The 22,731-nt window shown below is 42.9% G+C and overlaps 1 protein-coding gene across 4 annotated transcripts in view; it reads left to right on the forward strand.

Annotated features, from left to right (window-relative positions):
• Positions 1-22,731, forward strand: part of LOC126162222 (aspartate--tRNA ligase, mitochondrial) — a 138,215-nt gene that overhangs the window by 82,641 nt on the left and 32,843 nt on the right. For all 4 annotated transcript variants that reach the window (XM_049918576.1, XM_049918578.1, XM_049918577.1 and 1 more), the window contains one exon: positions 14,028-14,207. In XM_049918576.1, coding sequence (XP_049774533.1) covers positions 14,028-14,207 — 180 coding nt within the window. The remainder of the gene's footprint in view (positions 1-14,027; positions 14,208-22,731) is intronic.

Below are 22,731 nucleotides of genomic sequence, written 5' to 3' on the forward strand. Positions count from 1 at the left end.
GAGGTTTAGCATCTTTCCCATCCACATATTACATAAAAAAAATCTGTGTTCTACACGTAACCCACAACTGGAAGTGCAACAAAATAATCTTTTAATACTTCATTTGTTCCTTCATGTTTCCATAATAATGTAACTCAGTGGCTTGAAGTCTGCACCAGTTGCCGAAGTTTCAGTCTGATAGATAATAATTGAGAAGCTTGAATAAATTTTTGTATAACTATGTGTTCTTTTTCAATGTAAATTAGAAATAATTTTAATAAGTTATTAAAAGTTTGCCTGTCCATTCCAACAAAGCTGATGTAATCATCAGTGTCTGAGAGTAACAAATAGATCTTTCCTTTAGCAGTTTCAGCCATTTCCTGGATTAGTGCTTTTCCTTTCTCTTCTTTATACACAGTACTAAGGTGAATGAAAGAAATGCTTTGTGTGCATTGACGGTCATTCTCACTCGTGTCAAAATACTTTGCAGCATGATATCCACTGCAAGACAGCTGCTTCAAAAGTGAGGTTAAGTTTAACAAATTTGGTTAGCAAAATGGTGCACTTGTTTGACAGATCTGTGGATAGCAAATAGCGAATGTGACAAAAAAATCTTAATTTTTCATAGGGGCCTTAAGTTCCAAATATAGCATCAGAGTATAACTCCTGCTTCTGATGGTGTGCAGAGAGATGAAAATCAATATGAAATCAACAGTTTGAGTAGAGAAATATACACTGTCGTGTTCTGTTTGAAGCTTTAGCTGAATATTATTGCACTTTACTGCGTTTTCCTGATATGATCAGTACACATTTAGGGCGTCTTAGCTTCCAGATTGTGTACATAACAGGAATCTATAATTGACATTGAAAGGTGACTTGTGATCCTTTCATTATTTAGTGCCTTGCTACAAAAAAATATTCAATAGGGACAAGGGAAGAAGGGAAAGTCCAGCCAAGGCATCCCCACCTGGTGTGTATTTTCATATTAGTGGTGAAGGGAAGTATTTCTGTAGCAAATCTAGAAGCTGTACCAGAATGTTCCAGATGTAGCAGCTGATGGTTAACATTTATTTACTTACATTTGTTGGCTTGATTGTGTCATTGTCTTTCAGAACAGCTATTCCATGAAATGTGAAAGAACTATGTGCACTGCAAAGTAAAGTTAATAAAGTAGTATTGAGCCCATATCATATATATAAATCAGTATGATATTGGAAAATCCTGGGTGGGATACAAACAATGAAAAAACGAAATGTTGTTGTCTAATACTAGAAAAGCTGTTAATACAAATTGTACCCAAGACTGGTGTGGCTTCTCGATCTGATTACATGTATTTTGTCACTGTCTGATAGATAAAACGAAATAGGCCTGCCTAATATTGCAGCAATTGTTACACACACCAAATAAACGAGGCTGTTTTGGCACAAATGGTCATTTTTATAACACCACAGAATATAATTCACGAAGTACCAATATCAAATGCCTATTAGGCCTACTACAAGCAAAAAGCTTTATGTTAGGAAATAGCTTCACATTTCATTCATACTCTCTAGCTTCTGAAGCATGAGATGATGTAGTAGTAGTACGAAATTTTTATTTAAATTTGGAATTGGCATATTCTTCTATAGTTTGTGTGAGTCCCTGTTTCTTCTCCTTCCTCGTTCTAACAAACAATATTGTCATCACTAATTCTGTAACGATTCCTGCCAGTGTCAATACTTGTTCTCTGGTTAACTTCACTAACCCTGCCACAATCACCGGTTTAGTTATCCCGAGTTTATTCTCCAGTTAGGTGTTATTATGTGTTCATACAACGTGTTTTCTGCACTACTCCCAGAATAGAATTTTAGCGGCTGCTAGCCAGGGACTGTATAAGTGGCCTTTAGTAGTGTAGCGGTGTGGCCAAAAATTTTCTGTCAAAATTTCATTTTCGTGGATACACAGAGAGGGTAATACATAATCTTTGTTACCTGTTAGTCATTTATTTCCACTCTGGTAGTCTAACTCTATGAATTTTGCTACTAATTATAACAACGCTGATCATTTGCAAACCCAGTTAACCATATAAACAGCGATTGTCATTCACCCGTTAGGCTTTATTCGGCACGGCTCGTATAACCTCGTCCCCTTTTGTTTGTTGGTTTCTATAATATCCCCCCCACCCCCTCCCCCCCAAACTGTTCAGTCGGTGCCTTTCTCACAAATGGTTTTGCTAGCGGGTTTAATTTGTGCTGCTTCAGTCTGCAAACGCTAGCGCCATTACAGACTGCCATTAGTTTTCCTCCTCCTCTACGCAGTCATTGCCCCTGACATTCCTTTCACCTGGTAGTCAGCACTACTCTCGCCCATCAGCAAACTGCTGCTGTCAGTATTTGATGCTTCGGTCTCTGCCATTGTACCTGTTAAGGTACGTTTACACTGGGATACATGTATCACGACATGTATGAGCGACTTGTCAATTTGACATGTCGCGATACATCACCTCATACAAAAATTCACGGAACTTGTATGCGGACCCTCGAGCTCATACATGTCGCGTATACATTTTGTATATCGCTTTTTGGCCATATACGCGACATGTATGAGCGACATTTGAACTCGCGCATGCGCAGTACTATCATTTCCTGTCGTCTTGTCGCCTGCCGCTTATTTTGACGTTAATGTATCTGCATAGAACATCAAAAAGTGCCATATGCAACATCATTCTTCGTGTTTGCGAGGCCATTGTGCAAGTTTTATTCCAAGAAGTGAAGGTAAAAGTTTTATATATATCAGAGTATGTAATACATTCTATAATTTTTTCATGCATCTCGCACGTATATCAATTTTTTGCTATTATTCCGGCGGCCTCGCGTGATAATGTTGACAACAGATGCCGACAATAATGTGTGAGACGTTGGCATTAGCAATCGCGCGACAATGCAAATGTTTTGTAATGAAATCTTTGTTTCAAGAGGAATCCCCAGTGGCCAAAAAACGGAGTGTTACTGCCAACTGATCCTCTGGTGGAATCGCTTCCCGAAAGTTTGTGTTGGTTTTGGACGCAAGAGGAGCCACAAGTGATAACAAACCGCGGAAATCCTCCATACTCATCCTAACATAATTTCTAAAATATGCGCCATCCTTTAGCGTTAATTCGCGAGAAACTCTCTCTGCCACCATCTACGCTTCCTCCGCCTTTTCTTCCTATCATCTTCCAATAGAGCAAGTGTACCAGCACATAAAAATGTGAAATCTTCCAAATCGTCGTCGAAAGCTATCGCACAGTGATACATATCAACCAGTGTAAACGCACGCTCATACATGTTTGAGGTTGATACTTGTCAACTCATACAAGTCGCGATATATGTCGCAAAGTCGCATATACATGTATCTCATACATGTGCCGATACAAATGGCAGTGTAAACGCACCTTTACCCATAGAACCCCGTTGTCCTCGGTACCCGCCTCTGTAATTATTAGATCTCTGTATTCCTATTCTGTTCACTTGTACCTCGGCTCTGTTTTCAGTTTGTCTATCTTGAGGCCTATAGTCCCTTCTTGCACTTTCCTCCTCTCTCAAAATATTTTCTACTCTTTCCAAATACTGGATAAATTTATCAGTATCATCCCTAGGAGCTGATATTATCTTAGTCCGCCAATACAAATGCAATTTATTCTCTATTCCCATAATAATTTACTGTGTTTCCATCATTGAGTTTAAATATGATAAAGTCATTCCCCATTTTTGTACAAATCTTTTAACACTCTCTTTCTTGGGATCGTATTTTTCCCCAGACCAGAATCTTTTTTCCCCCAATATTCCTCGAAAAAGGCTTGCTTATACTCCACTAACTTGTCATATTTATCTGAGGCCAAATTTCCCCAAATTCTAGCCTCTCCATTAGATTTGATGCAATGAACCGAATTTACTGTTGTCATTCCAAGATTTGGGCAACACGACTTCAAAATCACTCCAGAATTCCTTTGGATGTACATTTTTACTCAGATCGAATCGCAAAAATTGTCGATGAGTCACATAAGCAATTTCTGATGAATCTATTACATCATTAGACACAATAACACCGCTGTTGTTGTTAACACTTAACTCTACTCTGGTTAGTCTACCTTCATGGTTACACAATCTACATCTGCATTAAACCGATTGATTTTAGTTTCAAGGTTAGTGATTTTATTAGCCACTTGCACTCCAAACTTCGCACACACACATTTTCCTTCCTTAATTTGCTTTTCCATTTCAAGATGACTATCCTCAAATTGCTTTTCTACACCATTGACTTGTTCATGGATTTTGTTTAATTCTGAATTTACTTGTTCCTTTAACTTGCTTGATTTGAGAAGTTAATTCACTTTTCACTGTTACTACAGTAGTATTACACTCTTGTTTTACTCGACTAATCTCGCTTTTAATACTGTTACTAAACAAAGTCTTATCATTTTTCCATGAATCCCTTAATTTCCAAATTTTATTTTCCAGTTTGGTTTCCATTTCTACTGACAAGTTTATTAAACCCTTGATTAACTTCTGCACACAACCCACTAATTTTAGAGTCCATATCAGACCTTAATGAATTTTTAATATCAGAACCCATTTCCTTCATATGTGTTAAAATATTCATTAACATTTCTGAAACACTATGTTTTTGCTCACAAGCAACTGACACTGGTTCCTGTTTTATTTTTGTACTAGTAACAGGTATATATTTAATATCGGCATCCACTGTGCTCTGTTCATTTACTATCCCATAATTAGAAGACATTGAATCAGGTAAATCACTATCATTTGCTTCAAAACTAAATTCACCAATCATTGAATCATCTACATATTTTTCTTTACCCAAATCTACCCCCACTTTCTACTTTACTATCTCCTGGTTCTTAATTTTCTGCCATGTCGCGAAGTTTCTTTACACAAAAACACACACACACACACACACACACACACACACACACACACAAATGAAGTAGAATACTACTTAGCTTTTCTCTTGCAATGTCAGCATGGTGAGATGGTACAGCGGGTCCATTCAAACAAGCTCTACCCCCGCAGGTGTAGTTTCTGAGTCCCCACTCCGGCCACTGCTGCCAACTACTGCGGACTCCCGGATGCTGCTGCTCGCCGCCTCCTGATGCTCAGCTGTCGCTGACATCATTAGCCGCCTCTTACACCAGTTGCTCTTGCCACTATATTTTTCCACTTCACTACTGCTTTCCTATTAAAGTTCCTTTATGTGCATGTAGGTTTTTCACTTATCAGATTTATTACACCGCTGCTTTTGAAGTTTGATAATACACTTGAACTTTCCAATTTTTCCCGGACACTAATGCACCAATTGCGGCAGTGCGTGGGTTTGTGTCGTCTTCGCTCGTATCGCACAGTCTCTCATTAATTGTCCACCTACCTCAGCATGACTTCCTTACGATGTCCCTTCACTCTGCAGTAGTAGATACTCAATAGGCTGTGTAAAAAAGCGTTGATGAAACCCCACAACCTAATACCTACCACACAGAAGCTGCGCCCCCCCTGCGGGTCCGGGGATTAGAATAGGCCCGAGGTATTCCTGCCTGTCGTAAGAGGCGACTAAAAGGAGTCCATCCCCCTCACGGGGTAGTTAGCGCCTGCGTCCGGAGACGGACGATCTTCACGACCTATAATCGTGGTCCTTTTGGTTTTAAACTTCTCGTTTCTTCCTTCCTTTTGTTGGTCCCTTTCTTTGCTCTTCTCCACCTCACTGTCTTCCTTACTCTTTCCCTTGACTTCTCCTTGCCTTCTCCTTGCCTTCTCATTGCCTTTTTCTCCTTGCCTTCTCATTGCCTTTTTCTCCTTGCCTTCTCATTGCCTTTTTCTCCTTGCCTTCTCATTGCCTTTTTCTCATTGCCTTCTCCTTGCCTTCTCATTGCCTTTTTCTCCTTGCCTTCTCATTGCCTTTTTCTCCTTGCCTTCTCATTGCCTTTTTCTCCTTGCCTTCTCATTGCCTTCTTCTCCTTGCCTTCTCTGGTCTCCGCCTCGGCGTTTGAGACAGTCTGTCCTCTTTCTCCCTCTCTCTCTTCTTTTTCCTCTTCTTCCTTCCTCCCTGTGCGTGTCTGAAGGCCGACCCACGCGTTCGCACGCGTAGCCGGTGACGGGGTAACGCGTAAGTCCCCGCCCTGGGTAGACATGTAAGGCACGCGCGTACCCCCTGGTAAAGGCCAGGCCCGGGGAGGGGTGATTGCCTGAGCTGATACCTTCTGACCATGCCGATTGGTCCCTCCGTCTGTTTCTCGGGAGGTGTGACCTGAGGTGTAAACATTCACCTAAGGCGGGAGTGCCCTCTGAGAGGGTCCCCACAAGGAAGGAGCGCGCCATCGGAGACGCTGGCAATCATGGGGGATTCCTCCGCAATGGATTCTACTCCATCGCTTTCGACTTCGACCCAAAAACGGAAACGTGACCAGCCAACAGTGACAAAAGTACTACCGCCTGCCCCACAGTTCCTCGTAGTTTCTCGCACTGAGGACGGAAAGGATTTTTCCTCTGTCAACCCTTTTGTTATTCAGAAGGGCGTTGATGCCATAGCCGGATCTGTCAAATCTTGTACCAGGTTGCGTAACGGCACCTTATTACTAGAAACTGAGAATGCCTTTCAGGCACAAAAACTGCTTCGGGCCACCCTCCTGTACACGTTCCCTGTCCGGGTGGAGGCCCACCGAACTTTGAATTCGTCTCGTGGTGTAGTGTATACTAGCTCCCTCGACGGATTGACTGACGAGGAGCTTCAATCTTTCCTCGCTGAGCAGGGCGTGACGGCTGTCCATCGGGTCATGAAAAAGGTCAACAACGACCTTGTACCGACCCGGACACTCTTCTTGACCTTCGATAGTGTTAAGCTGCCATCGCGCATCAAGGCGGGCTACGAGGTTATTTCTGTTCGCCCCTATGTCCCGACACCTACGCGCTGCTACCAGTGTCAGCGTTTCAATCACACTCGACAGTCTTGTTCCAATGCGGCTAAATGTGTCACTTGTGGCAGGGATGCCCATGAGGGTGACTGTCCACCTCCGTCTCCTCATTGTGTGAACTGTCAGGGTGACCATGCCGCATCCTCCCGCGACTGTCCTGTCTATAAGGACGAACGTTGCATCCAAGAAATTCGTGTCAAAGAGAAAGTGTCAACCTCGGCTGCTCGCAAGCTATTGGCTAGTAGGAAGCCCACGCTGCTCCCAGCGGGGAAATATAGTACTGTCCTCGCCTCTCCTCGGACTACCCGGGAGGTCGCAACCCAGACATGCGATCTGACCTTCAGCACCACGGTCGTCCGTTCGGCCAGTGCTAAGATCGCGCGGTCGACGTCTCCTCTTCCTCCCATCACACCACAGACACCAGCCACTTCCTCAGCTTCTGCTAAGTCGAAGACCCCGAAGTCAGATGCACGGTCCTTCAAGAAGGAACCATCCCGTGCAGACTTCCTCCGTCCCTCGACCTCCCAGCCTTCGACCGGTACTTCCACCAAACGTCCTTCCAAAAAGGCGCATAGGAAGCACAGTTCTCCTTCCCCGCCACGGCGCATCTCTTCTCCTGCGCCACCCAGCGGTTGCCGCCCCAGGCCGTCATCCGTTTCGCCTGGCCGCACCGCCGGTAGCCGTACATCTGGCCGTTCACAGGCGGAGGAAGCTCCCCCTCCCGGCCATCCTCCCGAGATGGCCGATGACCCTATAGACCCCATGGACGATGACTGTCCGCCTACTGATAGCGGCGGCAGTGCTCGCTCGAAGCCAGGCCCTAAGCGGCCTTCGAGGTGACCCCTTCTCTCATCTTCCTTTTCTTACGATGGCACTTATTCACTGGAATATTCGCAGCATTCGCTCCAACCGAGAGGACTTGAAGTTGCTGCTCCGCTTGCATCGTCCGCTCGTCGTAGCCCTCCAGGAAACGAAGCTACGCCCATGCGATCACATTGCCTTGGCACACTACACCTCTGTGCGTTTTGACCTACCCCCTATGGTCGGTATCCCAGCTCATGGAGGGGTTATGTTGCTGGTCCGGGATGATATTTACTACGATCCCATCACGTTGCACACCGGCCTGCAGGCAGTTGCCATCCGCATTACTCTCCCCACTTTTACGTTTTCCTTTTGTACCGTTTACACTCCATCGTCATCTGCCGTTACCAGGGCAGACATGATGCAACTTATTGCTCAGCTACCTGCACCGTTTTTGTTAACTGGAGACTTCAATGCCCACCATCCCCTTTGGGGTTCTCCAGCCTCCTGCCCGAGGGGCTCCTTGTTAGCAGACCTTTTCAACCAGCTCAATCTTGTCTGCCTTAATACTGGCGCCCCTACTTTTCTTTCGGACACATCTCATACCTATTCCCATTTAGACCTCTCTATCTGTACTCCCCAACTTGCACGCCGGTTTGAGTGGTATGCACTTGCTGATACATATTCGAGCGACCACTTCCCGTGTGTTATCCATCTCCTGCAGCATACTCCCTCTCCGTGCTCCTCTAGTTGGACCATCTCCAAGGCAGACTGGGGGCTCTTTTCTTCCAGGGCGACCTTTCAGGATCAAACCTTCACAAGCTGCGATCGTCAGGTCGCACACCTCACGGAAGTCATTCTCGCTGCTGCTGAATATTCCATCCCTCACCCTACTTCTTCTCCACGTCGTGTACCGGTCCCCTGGTGGACTGCAGCATGTAGAGACGCTTTACGTGCTCGTCGACGTGCTTTACGCACCTTTAAACGCCACCCTACAGTGGCGAATTGTATTAATTATAAACGATTACGTGCTCAGTGTCGTCGTATTATTAACGAAAGCAAGAAAGCCAGCTGGGCTGCTTTCACAAGCACCTTCAACAGTTTTACTCCTTCTTCTGTTGTCTGGGGTAGCCTGCGCCGGCTATCTGGCACTAAGGTCCACTCCCCAGTTTCTGGCTTGAAGGTCGCGAATGAAGTCCTTGTGGCCCCTGAGGCTGTCTCCAATGCCTTCGGCCGCTTTTTCGCCGAGGTTTCGAGCTCCGCTCATTACCACCCTGCCTTCCTCCCCCGCAAACAGGCAGAGGAGGCTAGGCCCCCTGACTTTTGCTCCTCGAATTGTGAAAGTTATAATGCCCCATTCACCATGCGGGAACTCGAAACCGCACTTGGCCGATCACGGTCCTCCGCTCCAGGGCCTGATTCTATTCATATTCAGATGCTGAAGAACCTTTCTCCTGCGGGTAAAGGTTTTCTTCTTCGTACATACAATCGCATCTGGATTGAGGGACATGTTCCCGCATGCTGGCGCGAGTCTATTGTTGTCCCGATTCCTAAGCCGGGGAAGGACAAGCACTTGCCTTCCAGTTATCGACCTATCTCACTTACCAGCTGTGTCTGTAAAGTGATGGAGCGAATGGTTAACTCTCGATTGGTTTGGCTGCTTGAGTCTCGACGCCTACTTACAAATGTACAATGTGGATTTCGTAGGCGCCGCTCTGCTGTTGACCATCTGGTTACCTTGTCGACCTTCATTATGAATAACTTCTTGCGGAAGCGCCCGACCGCGGCTGTGTTCTTTGATTTGGAGAAGGCTTACGACACCTGTTGGAGGGCGGGCATTCTCCGCACCATGCATACATGGGGCCTTCGCGGTCGCCTCCCTCTTTTTATTCGTTCCTTTTTAATGGATCGACAGTTCAGGGTACGTGTGGGTTCTGTCCTGTCCGACACCTTTCGCCAGGAGAATGGGGTGCCACAGGGCTCAGTTTTGAGCGTCGCTCTGTTCGCCATCGCGATCAATCCAATAATGGATTGCCTCCCAGCTGATGTATCAGGCTCCCTTTTTGTGGACGATTTTACCATCTATTGCAGCGCGCAGCGTACACGTGTCCTGGAGCGCTGTCTTCAGCGTTCTCTTGACCGTCTTTACTCCTGGAGTGTCGCCAATGGCTTCCGTTTTTCTGCCGAGAAGACGGTCTGTATTAACTTCTGGCGCTACAAAGAGTTTCTCCCACCGTCCTTACGACTTGGTCCCGTTGCTCTCCCAATCGTGGAGACAACCAAATTTTTAGGCCTTACCTTTGACAGGAAACTTAGCTGGTCTCCACATGTGTCATATTTGGCCGCCCGTTGTACCCGTTCTTTAAATGTCCTCCGTGTTCTCAGTGGTATGTCGTGGGGAGCGGATCGAACCGTCCTACTTCGTCTATATCGGTCGATCGTCCGCTCCAAGCTGGATTATGGGAGCTTTGTATACTCCTCTGCACGGCCATCCATCTTACGCCGCCTCAACTCCATACAACATCGGGGTTTACGACTTGCGATCGGAGCATTTTATACCAGTCCCGTAGAGAGTCTTCATGCTGACGCTGGCGAATTGCCGCTCACTTACCGGCGCGATATACTGCTTTGTCGGTATGCCTGTCGGCTACTGTCAATGCCCGACCATCCGTCTTATCGTTCCTTTTTTGACGACTCTCTCGACCGTCAATACGGGTTGTATGTCTCTGCCCTGCTACCCCCTGGAGTTCGCTTTCGTCGCCTCCTTCAACACCTTCATTTTTCACTCCCTGCAACCTTTCGAGTGGGCGAGGGCCACACGCCACCTTGGCTCCAGGCTCAGGTCCGTGTTCACCTTGACCTCAGCTCGCTCCCAAAAGAGGTCACCCCCAGTTCGGTCTACCACTCCCGTTTTTTGGAACTTCGTTCGAAGTTCATCACCATGACTTTCATTTATACAGATGGCTCTAAGACCAATGACGGGGTTGGGTGTTCCTTTATAGTCGGGGCACAAAGTTTCCAATACCGGCTCCATGACCATTGTTCGGTCTTCACAGCTGAGCTCTTTGCCCTCTACCAGGCTGTTCTTTACATCTGCCGCCACCGACATTCTGCTTATGTCATCTGCTCAGATTCCCTGAGCGCCATCCAGAGCCTCAGTGATCCGTACCCGGTTCACCCTTTCGTACACCGGATCCAACGCTCTCTTCAGCGGCTGGTGGACGTCGGTCCGCCGGTTAGCTTTATGTGGGTTCCCGGCCATGTCGGTATCCCTGGGAACGAAGCTGCAGATGCCGCGGCCAAGGCTGCGGTCCTCCAGCCTCGGACAGCTTCTTGTTGTGTCCCTTCGTCCGATCTTAGCAGGGTCATTTGTCGGCGCGTTGTGTCGCTGTGGCATGCCGATTGGGCTGCACTTACCGACAACAAGCTTCGGGCCTTAAAACCTCTTCCCGTGGCTTGGACGTCCTCCTCACGCCCTTCTCGGCGGGAGGAGGTCGTTTTAGCAAGGTTAAGGATTGGACACTGCCGGTTCAGCCATCGCCATCTGCTGACGGCTGCGCCGGCGCCGTTCTGCCCATGTGGGCACTTGCTGACGGTTAGGCACATTTTAATGTCCTGTCCCGATCTTAACCAACTGCGCCTCGATCTTAACCTGCCTATTACTTTCGATGCCGTTTTAGCGGATGACCCACGAGCAGCTGCTCGTGTTCTTTGTTTTATCAATTTGACACACCTTGCTAAGGACATTTGATGAAGTTTTTTACTCCTATGCCTGTCAGTCTGTCTTTTATTGTGTTTTTCCTTTTAGTTGTTGTTGTCAACTTGTGGCTCGCGGTGCATTTTTAGAGTAGTCAGGGCGCTAATGACCATTGAAGTTGTGCGCCCTAAAACCACAAAAAAAAAAAAAAAAAAAAAAAAAAGAAGCTGCGTAACTCAAATTGTGAATCAGTTCCTGTAGGTTCATTTTAACAAATTTCAGGTGGTGGGTAAATACAGTTTACCTGCAGTAAGCCTTCAGAAATTTTAGTAAACTGGTTTTATATTCTTAAGAAAGCACATAATTTTGCTATCAAGTCCAAATTTACTATTTTTACTGCTCTACCATTCCAAGGTCACTGTCAGTGCACCAAAATTTTTCACAAAAAATCAGCCAGAATATCTACCAGTCCGACCCGACAAATGTTCGATCTGACAGTCACTGACCTACTACTATAGCGAGTTGAAACTTCGATCGTATCAGTGGTCTTCAATGTCTGATGTGCTCAACACTAAGACTGAAATGACACACACTCAGAACACACCAACTAATTAATCAAATTGTCCTCAAATGTTCGTAACTTCAACTGCCTAAGTCATCACACTTCCTATCAGCAATGAACTCAATAGTTCTTCATTTTACAAGCTATTTTGTCGGTGACATTTAGCATGATGTTACACGTACGAAGTTTGGCGAGCCACTCTCTCGATGCCACCCTACTCTCTGCCTATCTAACTTTCTGTGTGCGATAACAGCTTAATTATGATTGGCTAATGGTCTGAATGACCAATCAGAATTATCCTTCTAGATCATTCTCGTGGCAAAACTTGCCTGAGTCAATCACTAATCAAAAAATCATTTATGTCATTCCAATGCCAATTTCTAATATATGTTTAATAAAATAGACCGAAATGCAAAATAATCCTTAAATTAATTTTGAAACTTATTCAAATTCCGACTTCTATTCTGGCTGCTTTCTTACAAAAGCAAGCACACATCGACATACGTCATCAGCTTTGTGGTTGCACAACAATTTTCCCATGATTCAGTTTCATAAGTGTTTAGATAAAATAGTATTAAGTTTTTTTCGTATGTCCCACACACACACACACACTCATTCATTCCATGTATACACACAACAAAATAATAAGCAGATAATAATTTTGAATGATTTTTACACTACAAAATTGTAGCATAATTAAATTGTTGAAAAGAAAAATTCCAGTTAAATGATTTTATATATTGAGAATTCTGGTATGACTTTAGATGACGATAAAACACAAACTGCTATTGTTCCTAACTGAGTCTTGAAACGTAAGTGTCGATTTTTGGACATTTAAGTAATGTTCTCAATCTCCAGAGCTATAAGAGATAAAAGTCTGAAATTTTTACAGGATCCTTTACTTAATAATAAAAGGTGATATACCAAGTTTGAAAAAAAATTGGTTGATAATTACTGTCGTTTATTTAGATTCGTAGGGGGTATGAATTTATGTTCCTACTAAATGTTACTGAAGACCGTTGTCACGGTTGGTAGTGTCAGCTGCGCTGTGAGTAAATCCTTGCAGCCACCGTGATACATGGCTGTGTGCTATACTGCAATAAATGTTAACTGGTAATAACTTGCTACATTATAGTCTACTTCATCATTCTGCCGACCAGGCATTGCCATTCCTTCTAAAACTTCACAATTAATATGCTGTGTAGATTCCCTCCTTCCATGGTGACTAACACTTGTGTTCACAATGCTGCATGCATATCATCATGGTCTGATGAATACTCAGGCACCGTATCGCACCTTGACTAGCCCACAAAACACCTCATCTTATCTTGCATAAGATGTCCAAGACTATTTGGAACAGAGGGTGAAATGTAGTAATCATCATCTCCAGCAGTTTGTAAGTCTATGGGATCTGATCATCAGTGAGCTACCCAAGCATGACTCACGACCCATCGTCACAGCTTTAATTCCGCCAGTACTTCATCTCCTACCTTCCAAACTTCATAGAAGCTATCCTGCAGACCTTGCAGAACTCGTGGAAGAAATGATATTGCAGAGACATGGCTTAGCCACAGCATGGGGGAAGTTTCAAGAATGCTGAACCTGTTCATTTTTTTATGGTTGTCTGTTTCTTAATCAAATAATGGAAAATCCAGGATGGAATGTAGCAATACAGTGAAAAGGATAGTTGCTACTCACTATATAGAGGAGATGCTGAGCGACAGAAAGACACACAAAAAGCTCTTTTTTTCGCGACTCGCGATCGTTATCATAAAGTCTGTTTCATAATTGTTATATTGCAATTTCTGTACTGCCTATCTAGTTTATTGTATAAATTATTAAAGGACCTTGAAAGGCTCGTTTTTCATACTTATCACTATTGTGAATATTTATAATTAGATTTTTCTAAGTGCTTCCAAAACAGAAAATGAGACCTTTGTAAGGCAAATAATGTTCATTCTCTAATAGTTACTTTATTTATCGTATTTTCTATGATTTTTGCAGGAATGCCTGATAAATAGTGATTTTTTTTTTAAACAATGTTTCAGCTTGACATAGAATTATCTTTCCCTGATAGAGATGGTATTCTGCAACTGATAGAAGAAATGCTTGTCTACAGTTGGCCTGAAGAAGCAGAGCCAATATCTGCACCATTCCCTCAGCTGACATATCATCAGGCCATGAAACTCTATGGTACAGACAAACCTGATACAAGATTTATGATAAAGGTAGTTCAGAGATATTTCTAAATGGAACACTGTGTTTTTTGTGGGTCTGAAATTTCACTAATCAGTGTTTTTTTTTTCATTAGTTATTATTTTCTGTTATATTTTAATGTGTTCTCAAAATTGTGCAACATGGGGAAAAGCATGTAGTTACCCATATTTAGTTTATTTCATCTTTGAGTCTGTGATACTTCATGAGATGCACCCCTTAAAAGCATATTTGAATATTAATGCTGGTTCTTGAAGCTGCTTCACTTTCTTATTGTTCACCTTGACTCATTTCGCACTATCAGAGTTTCTCCTTTGTGACAGGATTCAATGAACTAATAAATGTTTTCACAGATTCATTTAACTCTTATGAAACTTGTAATGTTTAATATGTAAATAGATACTTCCTATTTGCATAACTGTGAAATGATGGATGATAAGCTTTCCCCCAATTTGCATTCACCAACATTGCTCCTGTGTTTCACTAATTTCCGTTTTAGATATAAGAGGTAAACATAGTTACAAGGCAGATACAAGTAGTATGAGTACTGAAGACAACCTTGATCTCTTATTTGGCACATTACAGCAATAGGCACGAATATCATTTGATTTGTAGTACATCTGCACAGGTGATTCTTCTTCATGACGGATCATTTTTTGCATCTGTGTTTGCTCCAACAATAAATACTCATATAATTTGAAAAAGCATCCACATGGCAAACATATGATATACTTCCATCTTCAGCAATAAAACAGGTCATATAGCGGGCAACATACTGGGAAACCAGAGCTGAAAATCGTCAGAAGAGCAGAGAACTCAGTGCAAAAGAAACTGAGGACAACTGATACCAACACAAACAATTAATCCGGCATTTCAGACAGACATATAGAAATGTCAACATTAGTTACATAGACCACGTAAGTGAACTCAAGAGTGACCTTGTCACTCCACGTTTTCAGAGCTTTTTATGGGTGTGGACCACACACAATAACACTGACCTAGAAATTCCCTGATGCAGTAACAGCCCCCACAGAAATTAGTAATTGAGGAAAACTGTCACATACAAAAAAATTTGTAGAAGTAAAGGAAGTAATACATGAATACACGGCTCCCAGTAATGAAACTCCTTTTCACTGTTCTCCAAGAACTGTTAGAAGATACAAGATGGTGGAACAGTGTAACCGCTGCATATTTAGTAAACAGTGATGTGTATTTTCATAAATACACATCACAGCTTTTGGAGCATGTGGAAACTGCAAAAAGTAAGTTAAAATGAAAGAAAATGCATACACCTCCCACAATCACGAATTTGCAATTCCATCATGCATCACGTATCTTCATAACCAAGAGACAGGCACATTTTTTCACAAACAATTACAATAACCTGCTAAACAAATGATAAACATGATTAACATAGCAGGGACTAAGAAATAAATAATGGCAGTATGATAAAACTTAACTCCGTCTGAACAGGCCTTGAAAGGCCCAATGGTACTGACCGGCTGCCGTTTCATCCTCAGCCCACAGGTGTCACTGGATGTGGATATGGAGGGGCATGTGGTCAGCACACTGTAGCTCCTCAGTTTGCCTCACAAGGACTGAGTGCACCCCGCTTGCCAACAGCACTCACCAGACTAGATGGTCAGGCAGTATGATAAAAATAACATTAAAAACCCAAAAAAGCAATAGTTCCATCCCCCCCCCCCCCCTCAAAGGCCCCCATACACACACACACACACACACACACACACACACACACACACACACACTTTTTTAAAGTTAAGCACAGTACTTTAGAGAAATCCTTATTAGTTGCAAATGACAAACTATTCTGAAATATTAGCTGTATTGCAGATAACAGACAGCAGCATGAACAACAGAATATGCTATTAAGGTATAATGTTTGCTACAACACATTAACCGTACTGACCACAGTTCCAAAACTTTGTATGTTCTCATGTACTATTTTACATCATACAGTATTGTGTGTGTTGTTCAACAGAAAAAAGTAAAGGGACTCGACCAATTATGGTGAAATGTCACCAAAAAACCTATGAGAGAAAAAAAAGAAGACGGTGTGTTGTGCTCAAGACAAAAGTCTTCACTTATTATTTATTGGACTAGTACACTTTATCTTAAACTTTTTCCTAAAATGGGAGGTATAATTAAAATAAGTCTCTCAGCAACTGTAGCCAGTCAGAATCAGATGTGTGTCGATTTATATTTTAGAGAGAAAAAAAAAAGGAATTTCAATTATGTTGTTTTCTATTTTTTACTTGTCGACCATGACACGTGCCTAATGTAGTTCTTGCTGCTGTTCCATACCAAAATTTAAGATATTTATTGTGTGTATATGTGAACAAAAATGAGAAAATGGTACCTGCCCCCCCCCCCCCCCCCCCCCCCCCCCACACACACACACGCACAGGCATGCATGCAAGTACATGCAAACAAACAAAGTACAAAGTAATAAAAACTATTAACAACTTGTGACGTGTTATGACTGACAGAACATAGACTCAATTGTTGATACATATTTATTACACGTACCATGAAAATACAAGTCCAATTCACAAGCCAAAGTCCATTTTGATAAACAGTGTCCATTTAGTCCTGCCAAGTGTAGGCAGTGAATGATAGAATGTTCCAGATTTCTAGTCCAGAGTTTGGAGGGCAGTCATAACCCTTGTTAGTTGACAAAACAGCGTAGCACAGCAAAGTGAGATAAACTGGCTGTAGCAACCTGTGTACTGCTTTGCGCCTGCGCGTGTGCGATGGCAGCCGAAGGCGAGACTTACTCCCAGGTCACAATGTTTTGCCTGCTATGAGGCATATCAAAGTTGACCTGTCTAGCCAGCCAGTATGTTTTCCTGCCTTATTCTTGATAATGTTGTTGTTGTTGTTGTTAATCTCTTTGGTGGATCAGCTGAGGTAGCCGTAGCAGGACACGATGCTGCCACTGTTTGACTGTCTTGCTTCCAATATCCGGCTCTGATGTGCAGTGGCAGTCACCACCCTAGCAAAACAATATACATTTTTAGAGTTGTGCCCAGGTGAAACTGGGTCTTACACTAACAACAACTGAATCAGAAGTAGTTAACAGGATCTACACCTTCATAATGTGATTTAAGGCTATTCCTTACATGTCAGAATCTGGATTCCCTTTGATAAGAGCTAGTGTGTTAATAGGAAAGACTGTAGGAAACCAACAGAGTAAAGGCAAGGTGTGTACACTGAGACAACCTGGTAATATGGGGAAAACCTGCGAATGTTCTCATCTCGGAAAAATCCCAGAAAATCCCGAGAATTTTTTAGAATTCTCAGATTTTTTCATTGTTTTAATTCTCAGTTCAGTTTTTGTAATTTTAGCTAGTAGAAAATGATACTCTTAACAAAAAATTTTACTTTAGCTCACTATTGCAAAATCACACTGCAGCAATGAAACATAAACAAGAGAATAACACCAAAATAAAAGTTCAGTTGCAAAGAAAATGTGCCATTTATAACAACAAAATGCAGTGGACACACAAATGTCTGCTGATAGCAAAATGTGTCCAACAACTTTAGGATGAAGATTATGCAATACTTCACAACAACAAACTGCTTTCGATGAGTGTGACATCACAACTGTTTACATTCTAACAAGTTGTGGGAAAATTTGTGAATGGTGGTTTGAAATGCTTACTTTCAAAGTAAATTTCCTTTTACGCAAGATATATACCACACCATGTGTCCTATGCTCTTAATATCTACTGTCACTGGCTTGCAAGATCATGTGACGTGCTATGACTGGCTGACAGAAGCATACTGCAATCTTGATTTCAGTGCTTCAAAAGCTACTGTGCTGTATTTGGTGGAATTCATATTCATACTTTCATAATATGAAAATATGCTGTGTACATGTTACCACACATTGGAGATCTTTCCAAAACACTTCTTTGTGGTTTTTGCTGGGTTTTGTTTCCTGAAGTGCCAGGAAGTTCTATGCTGCTGTATAAAACCTTTACCATTCAGAAGAGTGATATGTTTTACAGCTCCATGGGAAAGTATACTGTCATATGGAAAAAAATTGATTTCACGTGGGATATGGTGTATTTTCACCCACGAAAATGTTATTTTCAACAGAGAAATCTGGGAAAAATGCAGGATTTTTTTTACTTGTCCACGTATACAACATGAAAGGACAAGCTACATAATTCAAAACACGAGACAGCCATTATTTATCTATTTGTGTCTCCTTTTCCTTAATGACAGAGCTGATAGTTCCTGTTGGGGTTCTCTACATATTCCTTCTGAGGGTTTAGTGCGTGTACGCAGTTTTGGGCATGAATCATAAAAATTATTAATCCTATACAGTGAGAAAATATCTTTCACAGTAAATATCAATACTGGTTATGAGTCCATTCAGTAATTGTAGGTGGTAACTTCTGTCTATCCTACAAGCATTGCCAAAAATGCATGTTTAAAAATTTTGGTATGCATGAAACATCATTCAAAACTGTAGTAAAATCTTTCCCTGAAAATTATTTTTAGCAGTTAGTTCAGGAAGTCACACAAAGTACAAATGTTGCAATAGTATACTGACCTCAGAACAACACACAATCCTAAACACACAGTGTGTCATGATGGATACAGGAATTAGTGACTACAAGGTCAGTGTAGTTGAATTCAACACTATAACATCCAAATGCAGCAGAGATAAGGGCATGATATATCTGTGTATAACAGCAGATGAAAATTCCATTGACTCCTTCCTAAGAGACAGTCTCCATCCCACACATATTAAATATGTAAGCATTGACCACATGTGGCCATAATTCAGAGAAATAGTGCTGATTGCAGTTCAGAGTTTTATAGAAAATAAATTGATAAGAGACAAAACAGTACATGGTACACAAAACAGGTCAGGGCATTGCTGCAGAAGCAATGGAAAGTAGCCTGCCAGATTTAAAACAACACGAAATCTCCAAGATTGCCAACAATTTCAGATGCTCAGAACTTAGTGTGGACATAAATGCGAGATGCATTTAACAGTTTCTTTAATGAGACTCATGTCTCAAAGTCTGGTTGTACACGTAACAAAGTATAACAGTGATAAGGCACAATTAATACCTTCCTGTGTGATGGCAATGGTAACATTAACAATGACAGAGCTACTAAAGTTGACTTACTAAACAAGGTTTTCCTAATTCATTCACCAAGGAAGATGGACACAATATGTATTCCGTAATTCAAATCAAGAACAGCTGCCAAGATGATAACTTAGATGTCAGTACCCTTAGCGTAGCCAAGCAGCTTAAATCACTTAATAAAGACAAGTCTTCCAGTCCAGATTGGATCCCAGTCAAGTTCCATTTGGAATATGCTGATGAAATAGCTCCAATTTTAGCAATAACTTATAACTGCTCACTAGGCAAAAGATCCATACCTAAAGACTGGGAAGGTACCAATGTCACACAAATAAACAAGAAAGGAAATAGAAGTAATTTGCTGAATTATAGGCCCATATAATTGACAGTGATCTGTAGCAGGATTCTGTGTTGCAACATTATAAAACACCTTAAGGAAAACAATTGGTTGAAAAAGAAACAGCATAGATTGAGAAAATATTGTTGTTGTGAAACATAACTGGCACTTTATTCATACGAAGTAAAAAGTGGTATGAACGGGGGCTCTCAGGTTGATTCGATATTCCTAGATTTTCAGAAGGCATTTGACAACATTCCTCACAATTGGTTTCTAAGCAAATTGTGTGCCTATGGATTATGATCACAGTTGTGCAACTGGATTCATGGATCCATGATATCCTGTTGGAAAGGTCACAGTTCATAGTTATGGGATGATGAGAAGTCATCTTGTGCAATATCGGGTATTCCCCAAGGATGTTTATCTTAATTTACACAAGAAAGAGCCAAAAATCATTAAAGCAAAGACATTTTTTGTTTGCAGTGAGATCTTTTTATGACATTTTAATGACCAGATTTTTTCCACTGAGTGGCAAAATATTTTGTGAGCTCTCACCTTTATAGGTGGAGATGGCCCCTGTAATAAAATGAAAGGAAAGATTTAGATGTTTATTTTTACAATGGGCTATTCAAGAATGGAATGGTTGAGAAATTTTCTGAAAGTTGTTCTTTGAACCTTGTGCTAAGCACTGAAGTGTGAACACCAAAATAGGTGTATAGATGTAGAAGTATATGTAGAAGCAGACATAGATTGAGGTACATATGGTAAGAATGCTGTTATTTAAAATTACCATAACCTTTGTCTGTAGCTGAACTATGCACAGTGCTGTTATCTATGCTGCTGTTGTGTAGATGCTGAGATAACTTTAGAAAATGCTATATATATATATATATATAATAGAGGGAAACATTCCACGTGGGAAAAATATATCTAAAAAGAAAGATGATGAGACTTACCAAACAAAAGCGCTGGCAGGTCGATAGACACACAAACAAACACAAACATACACACAAAATTCTAGCTTTCGCAACCAACGGTTGCCTCATCAGGAAAGAGGGAAGGAGAGGGAAAGACGAAAGGATGTGGGTTTTAAGGGAGAGGGTAAGGAGTCATTCCAGTCCCGGGAGCGGAAAGACTTACCTTAGGGGGAAAAAAGGACGGGTATACACTCGCGCACACACACACATATCCATCCACACATATACAGACACAAGCAGACATATTTAAAGACAAAGAGTTTGGGCAGACATGTCAGTCGAGGCAGAAGTGCAGAGGCAAAGATGTTGTTGAATGACAGGTGAGGTATGAGTGGCGGCAACTTGAAATTAGTGGAGATTGAGGCCTGGCGGATAGCGAGAAGAGAGGATATGCTGAAGGGCAAGTTCCCATCTCCGGAGTTCTGACAGGTTGGTGTTAGTGGGAAGTATCCAGATAACCCGGACGGTGTAACACTGTGCCAAGATGTGCTGGCCGTGCACCAAGGCATGTTTAGCCACAGGGTGATGCTCATTACCAACAAACACTGTCTGCCTGTGTCCATTCATGCAAATGGACAGTTTGTTGCTGGTCATTCCCACATAGAATGTGTCACAGTGTAGGCAGGTCAGTTGGTAAATCACGTGGGTGCTTTCACACATGGCTCTGCCTTTGATTGTGTACACCTTCCGGGTTACAGGACTGGAATAGGTGGTGGTGGGAGGGTGCATGGGACAGGTTTTACACCGGGGGCGGTTACAGGGGTAGGAGCCAGAGGGTAAGAAAGGTGGTTTGGGGATTTCATAGGGATGAACTAAGAGGTTACGAAGGTTAGGTGGACGGCGGAAAGACACTCTTTGTGGAGTGGGGAGGATTTCATGAAGGATGGATCTCATTTCAGGGCTGGATTTGAGGAAGTCGTATCCCTGCTGGAGAGCCACATTCAGAATCTGATCCAGTCCCGGAAAGTATCCTGTCACAAGTGGGGCACTTTTGTGGTTCTTCTGTGGGAGGTTCTGGGTTTGAGAGGATGAGGAAGTGGCTCTGGTTATTTGCTTCTGTACCAGGTCGGGAGGGTAGTTGCGGTTTTTTTTTTCCAGGTTGTTGGTGTAATGCTTCAGGGATTCCGGACTGGAGCAGATTCGTTTGCCACGAAGACCTAGGCTGTAGGGAAGGGACCGTTTGATGTGGAATGGGTGGCAGCTGTCGTAATGGAGGTACTGTTGCTTGTTGGTGGGTTTGATGTGGACGGACGTGTGAAGCTGGCCATTGGACAGGTGAAGGTCAACATCAAGGAAAGTGGCATGGGATTTGGAGTAGGACCAGGTGAATCTGATGGAACCAAAGGAGTTGAGGTTGGAGAGGAAATTCTGGAGTTCTTCTTCACTGTGAGTCCAGATTATGAAGATGTCATCAATAAATCTGTACCAAACTTTGGGTTGGCAGGCCTGGGTAACCAAGAAGGCTTCCTCTAAGCGACCCATGAATAGGTTGGCGTACGAGGGGGCCATCCTGGTACCCATGGCTGTTCCTTTTAATTGTTGGTATGTCTGGTCTTCAAAAGTGAAGAAGTTGTGGGTCAGGATGAAGCTGGCTAAGGTAATGAGGAAAGAGGTTTTAGGTAGGGTGGCAGGTGATCGGCGTGAAAGGAAGTGCTCCATCGCAGCGAGGCCCTGGACGTGCGGGATATTTGTGTATAAGGAAGTGGCATCAATGGTTGCAAGAATGGTTTCTGGGGGTAACGGATTGGGTAAGGATTCCAGGCGTTCGAGAAAGTGGTTGGTGTCTTTGATGAAGGATGGGAGACTGCATGTAATGGGTTGAAGGTGTTGATCCACATAGGCAGAGATACGTTCTGTGGGGGCTTGGTAACCAGCTACAATGGGGCGGCCGGGATGATTGGGTTTGTGAATTTTAGGAAGAAGGTAGAAGGTAGGGGTGCGGGGTGTCGGTGGGGTCAGGAGGTTGATGGAGTCAGGTGAAAGGTTTTGTAGGGGGTCTAAGGTTCTGAGGATTCCTTGAAGCTCTGCCTGGACATCAGGAATGGGATTACCTTGGCAAACTTTGTATGTGGTGTTGTCTGAAAGCTGAAGCAGT

This window comes from Schistocerca cancellata, chromosome 2 (genome assembly GCF_023864275.1).
Source record: "Schistocerca cancellata isolate TAMUIC-IGC-003103 chromosome 2, iqSchCanc2.1, whole genome shotgun sequence".
Classification (NCBI taxonomy): Eukaryota; Metazoa; Arthropoda; class Insecta; order Orthoptera; family Acrididae; genus Schistocerca; species Schistocerca cancellata.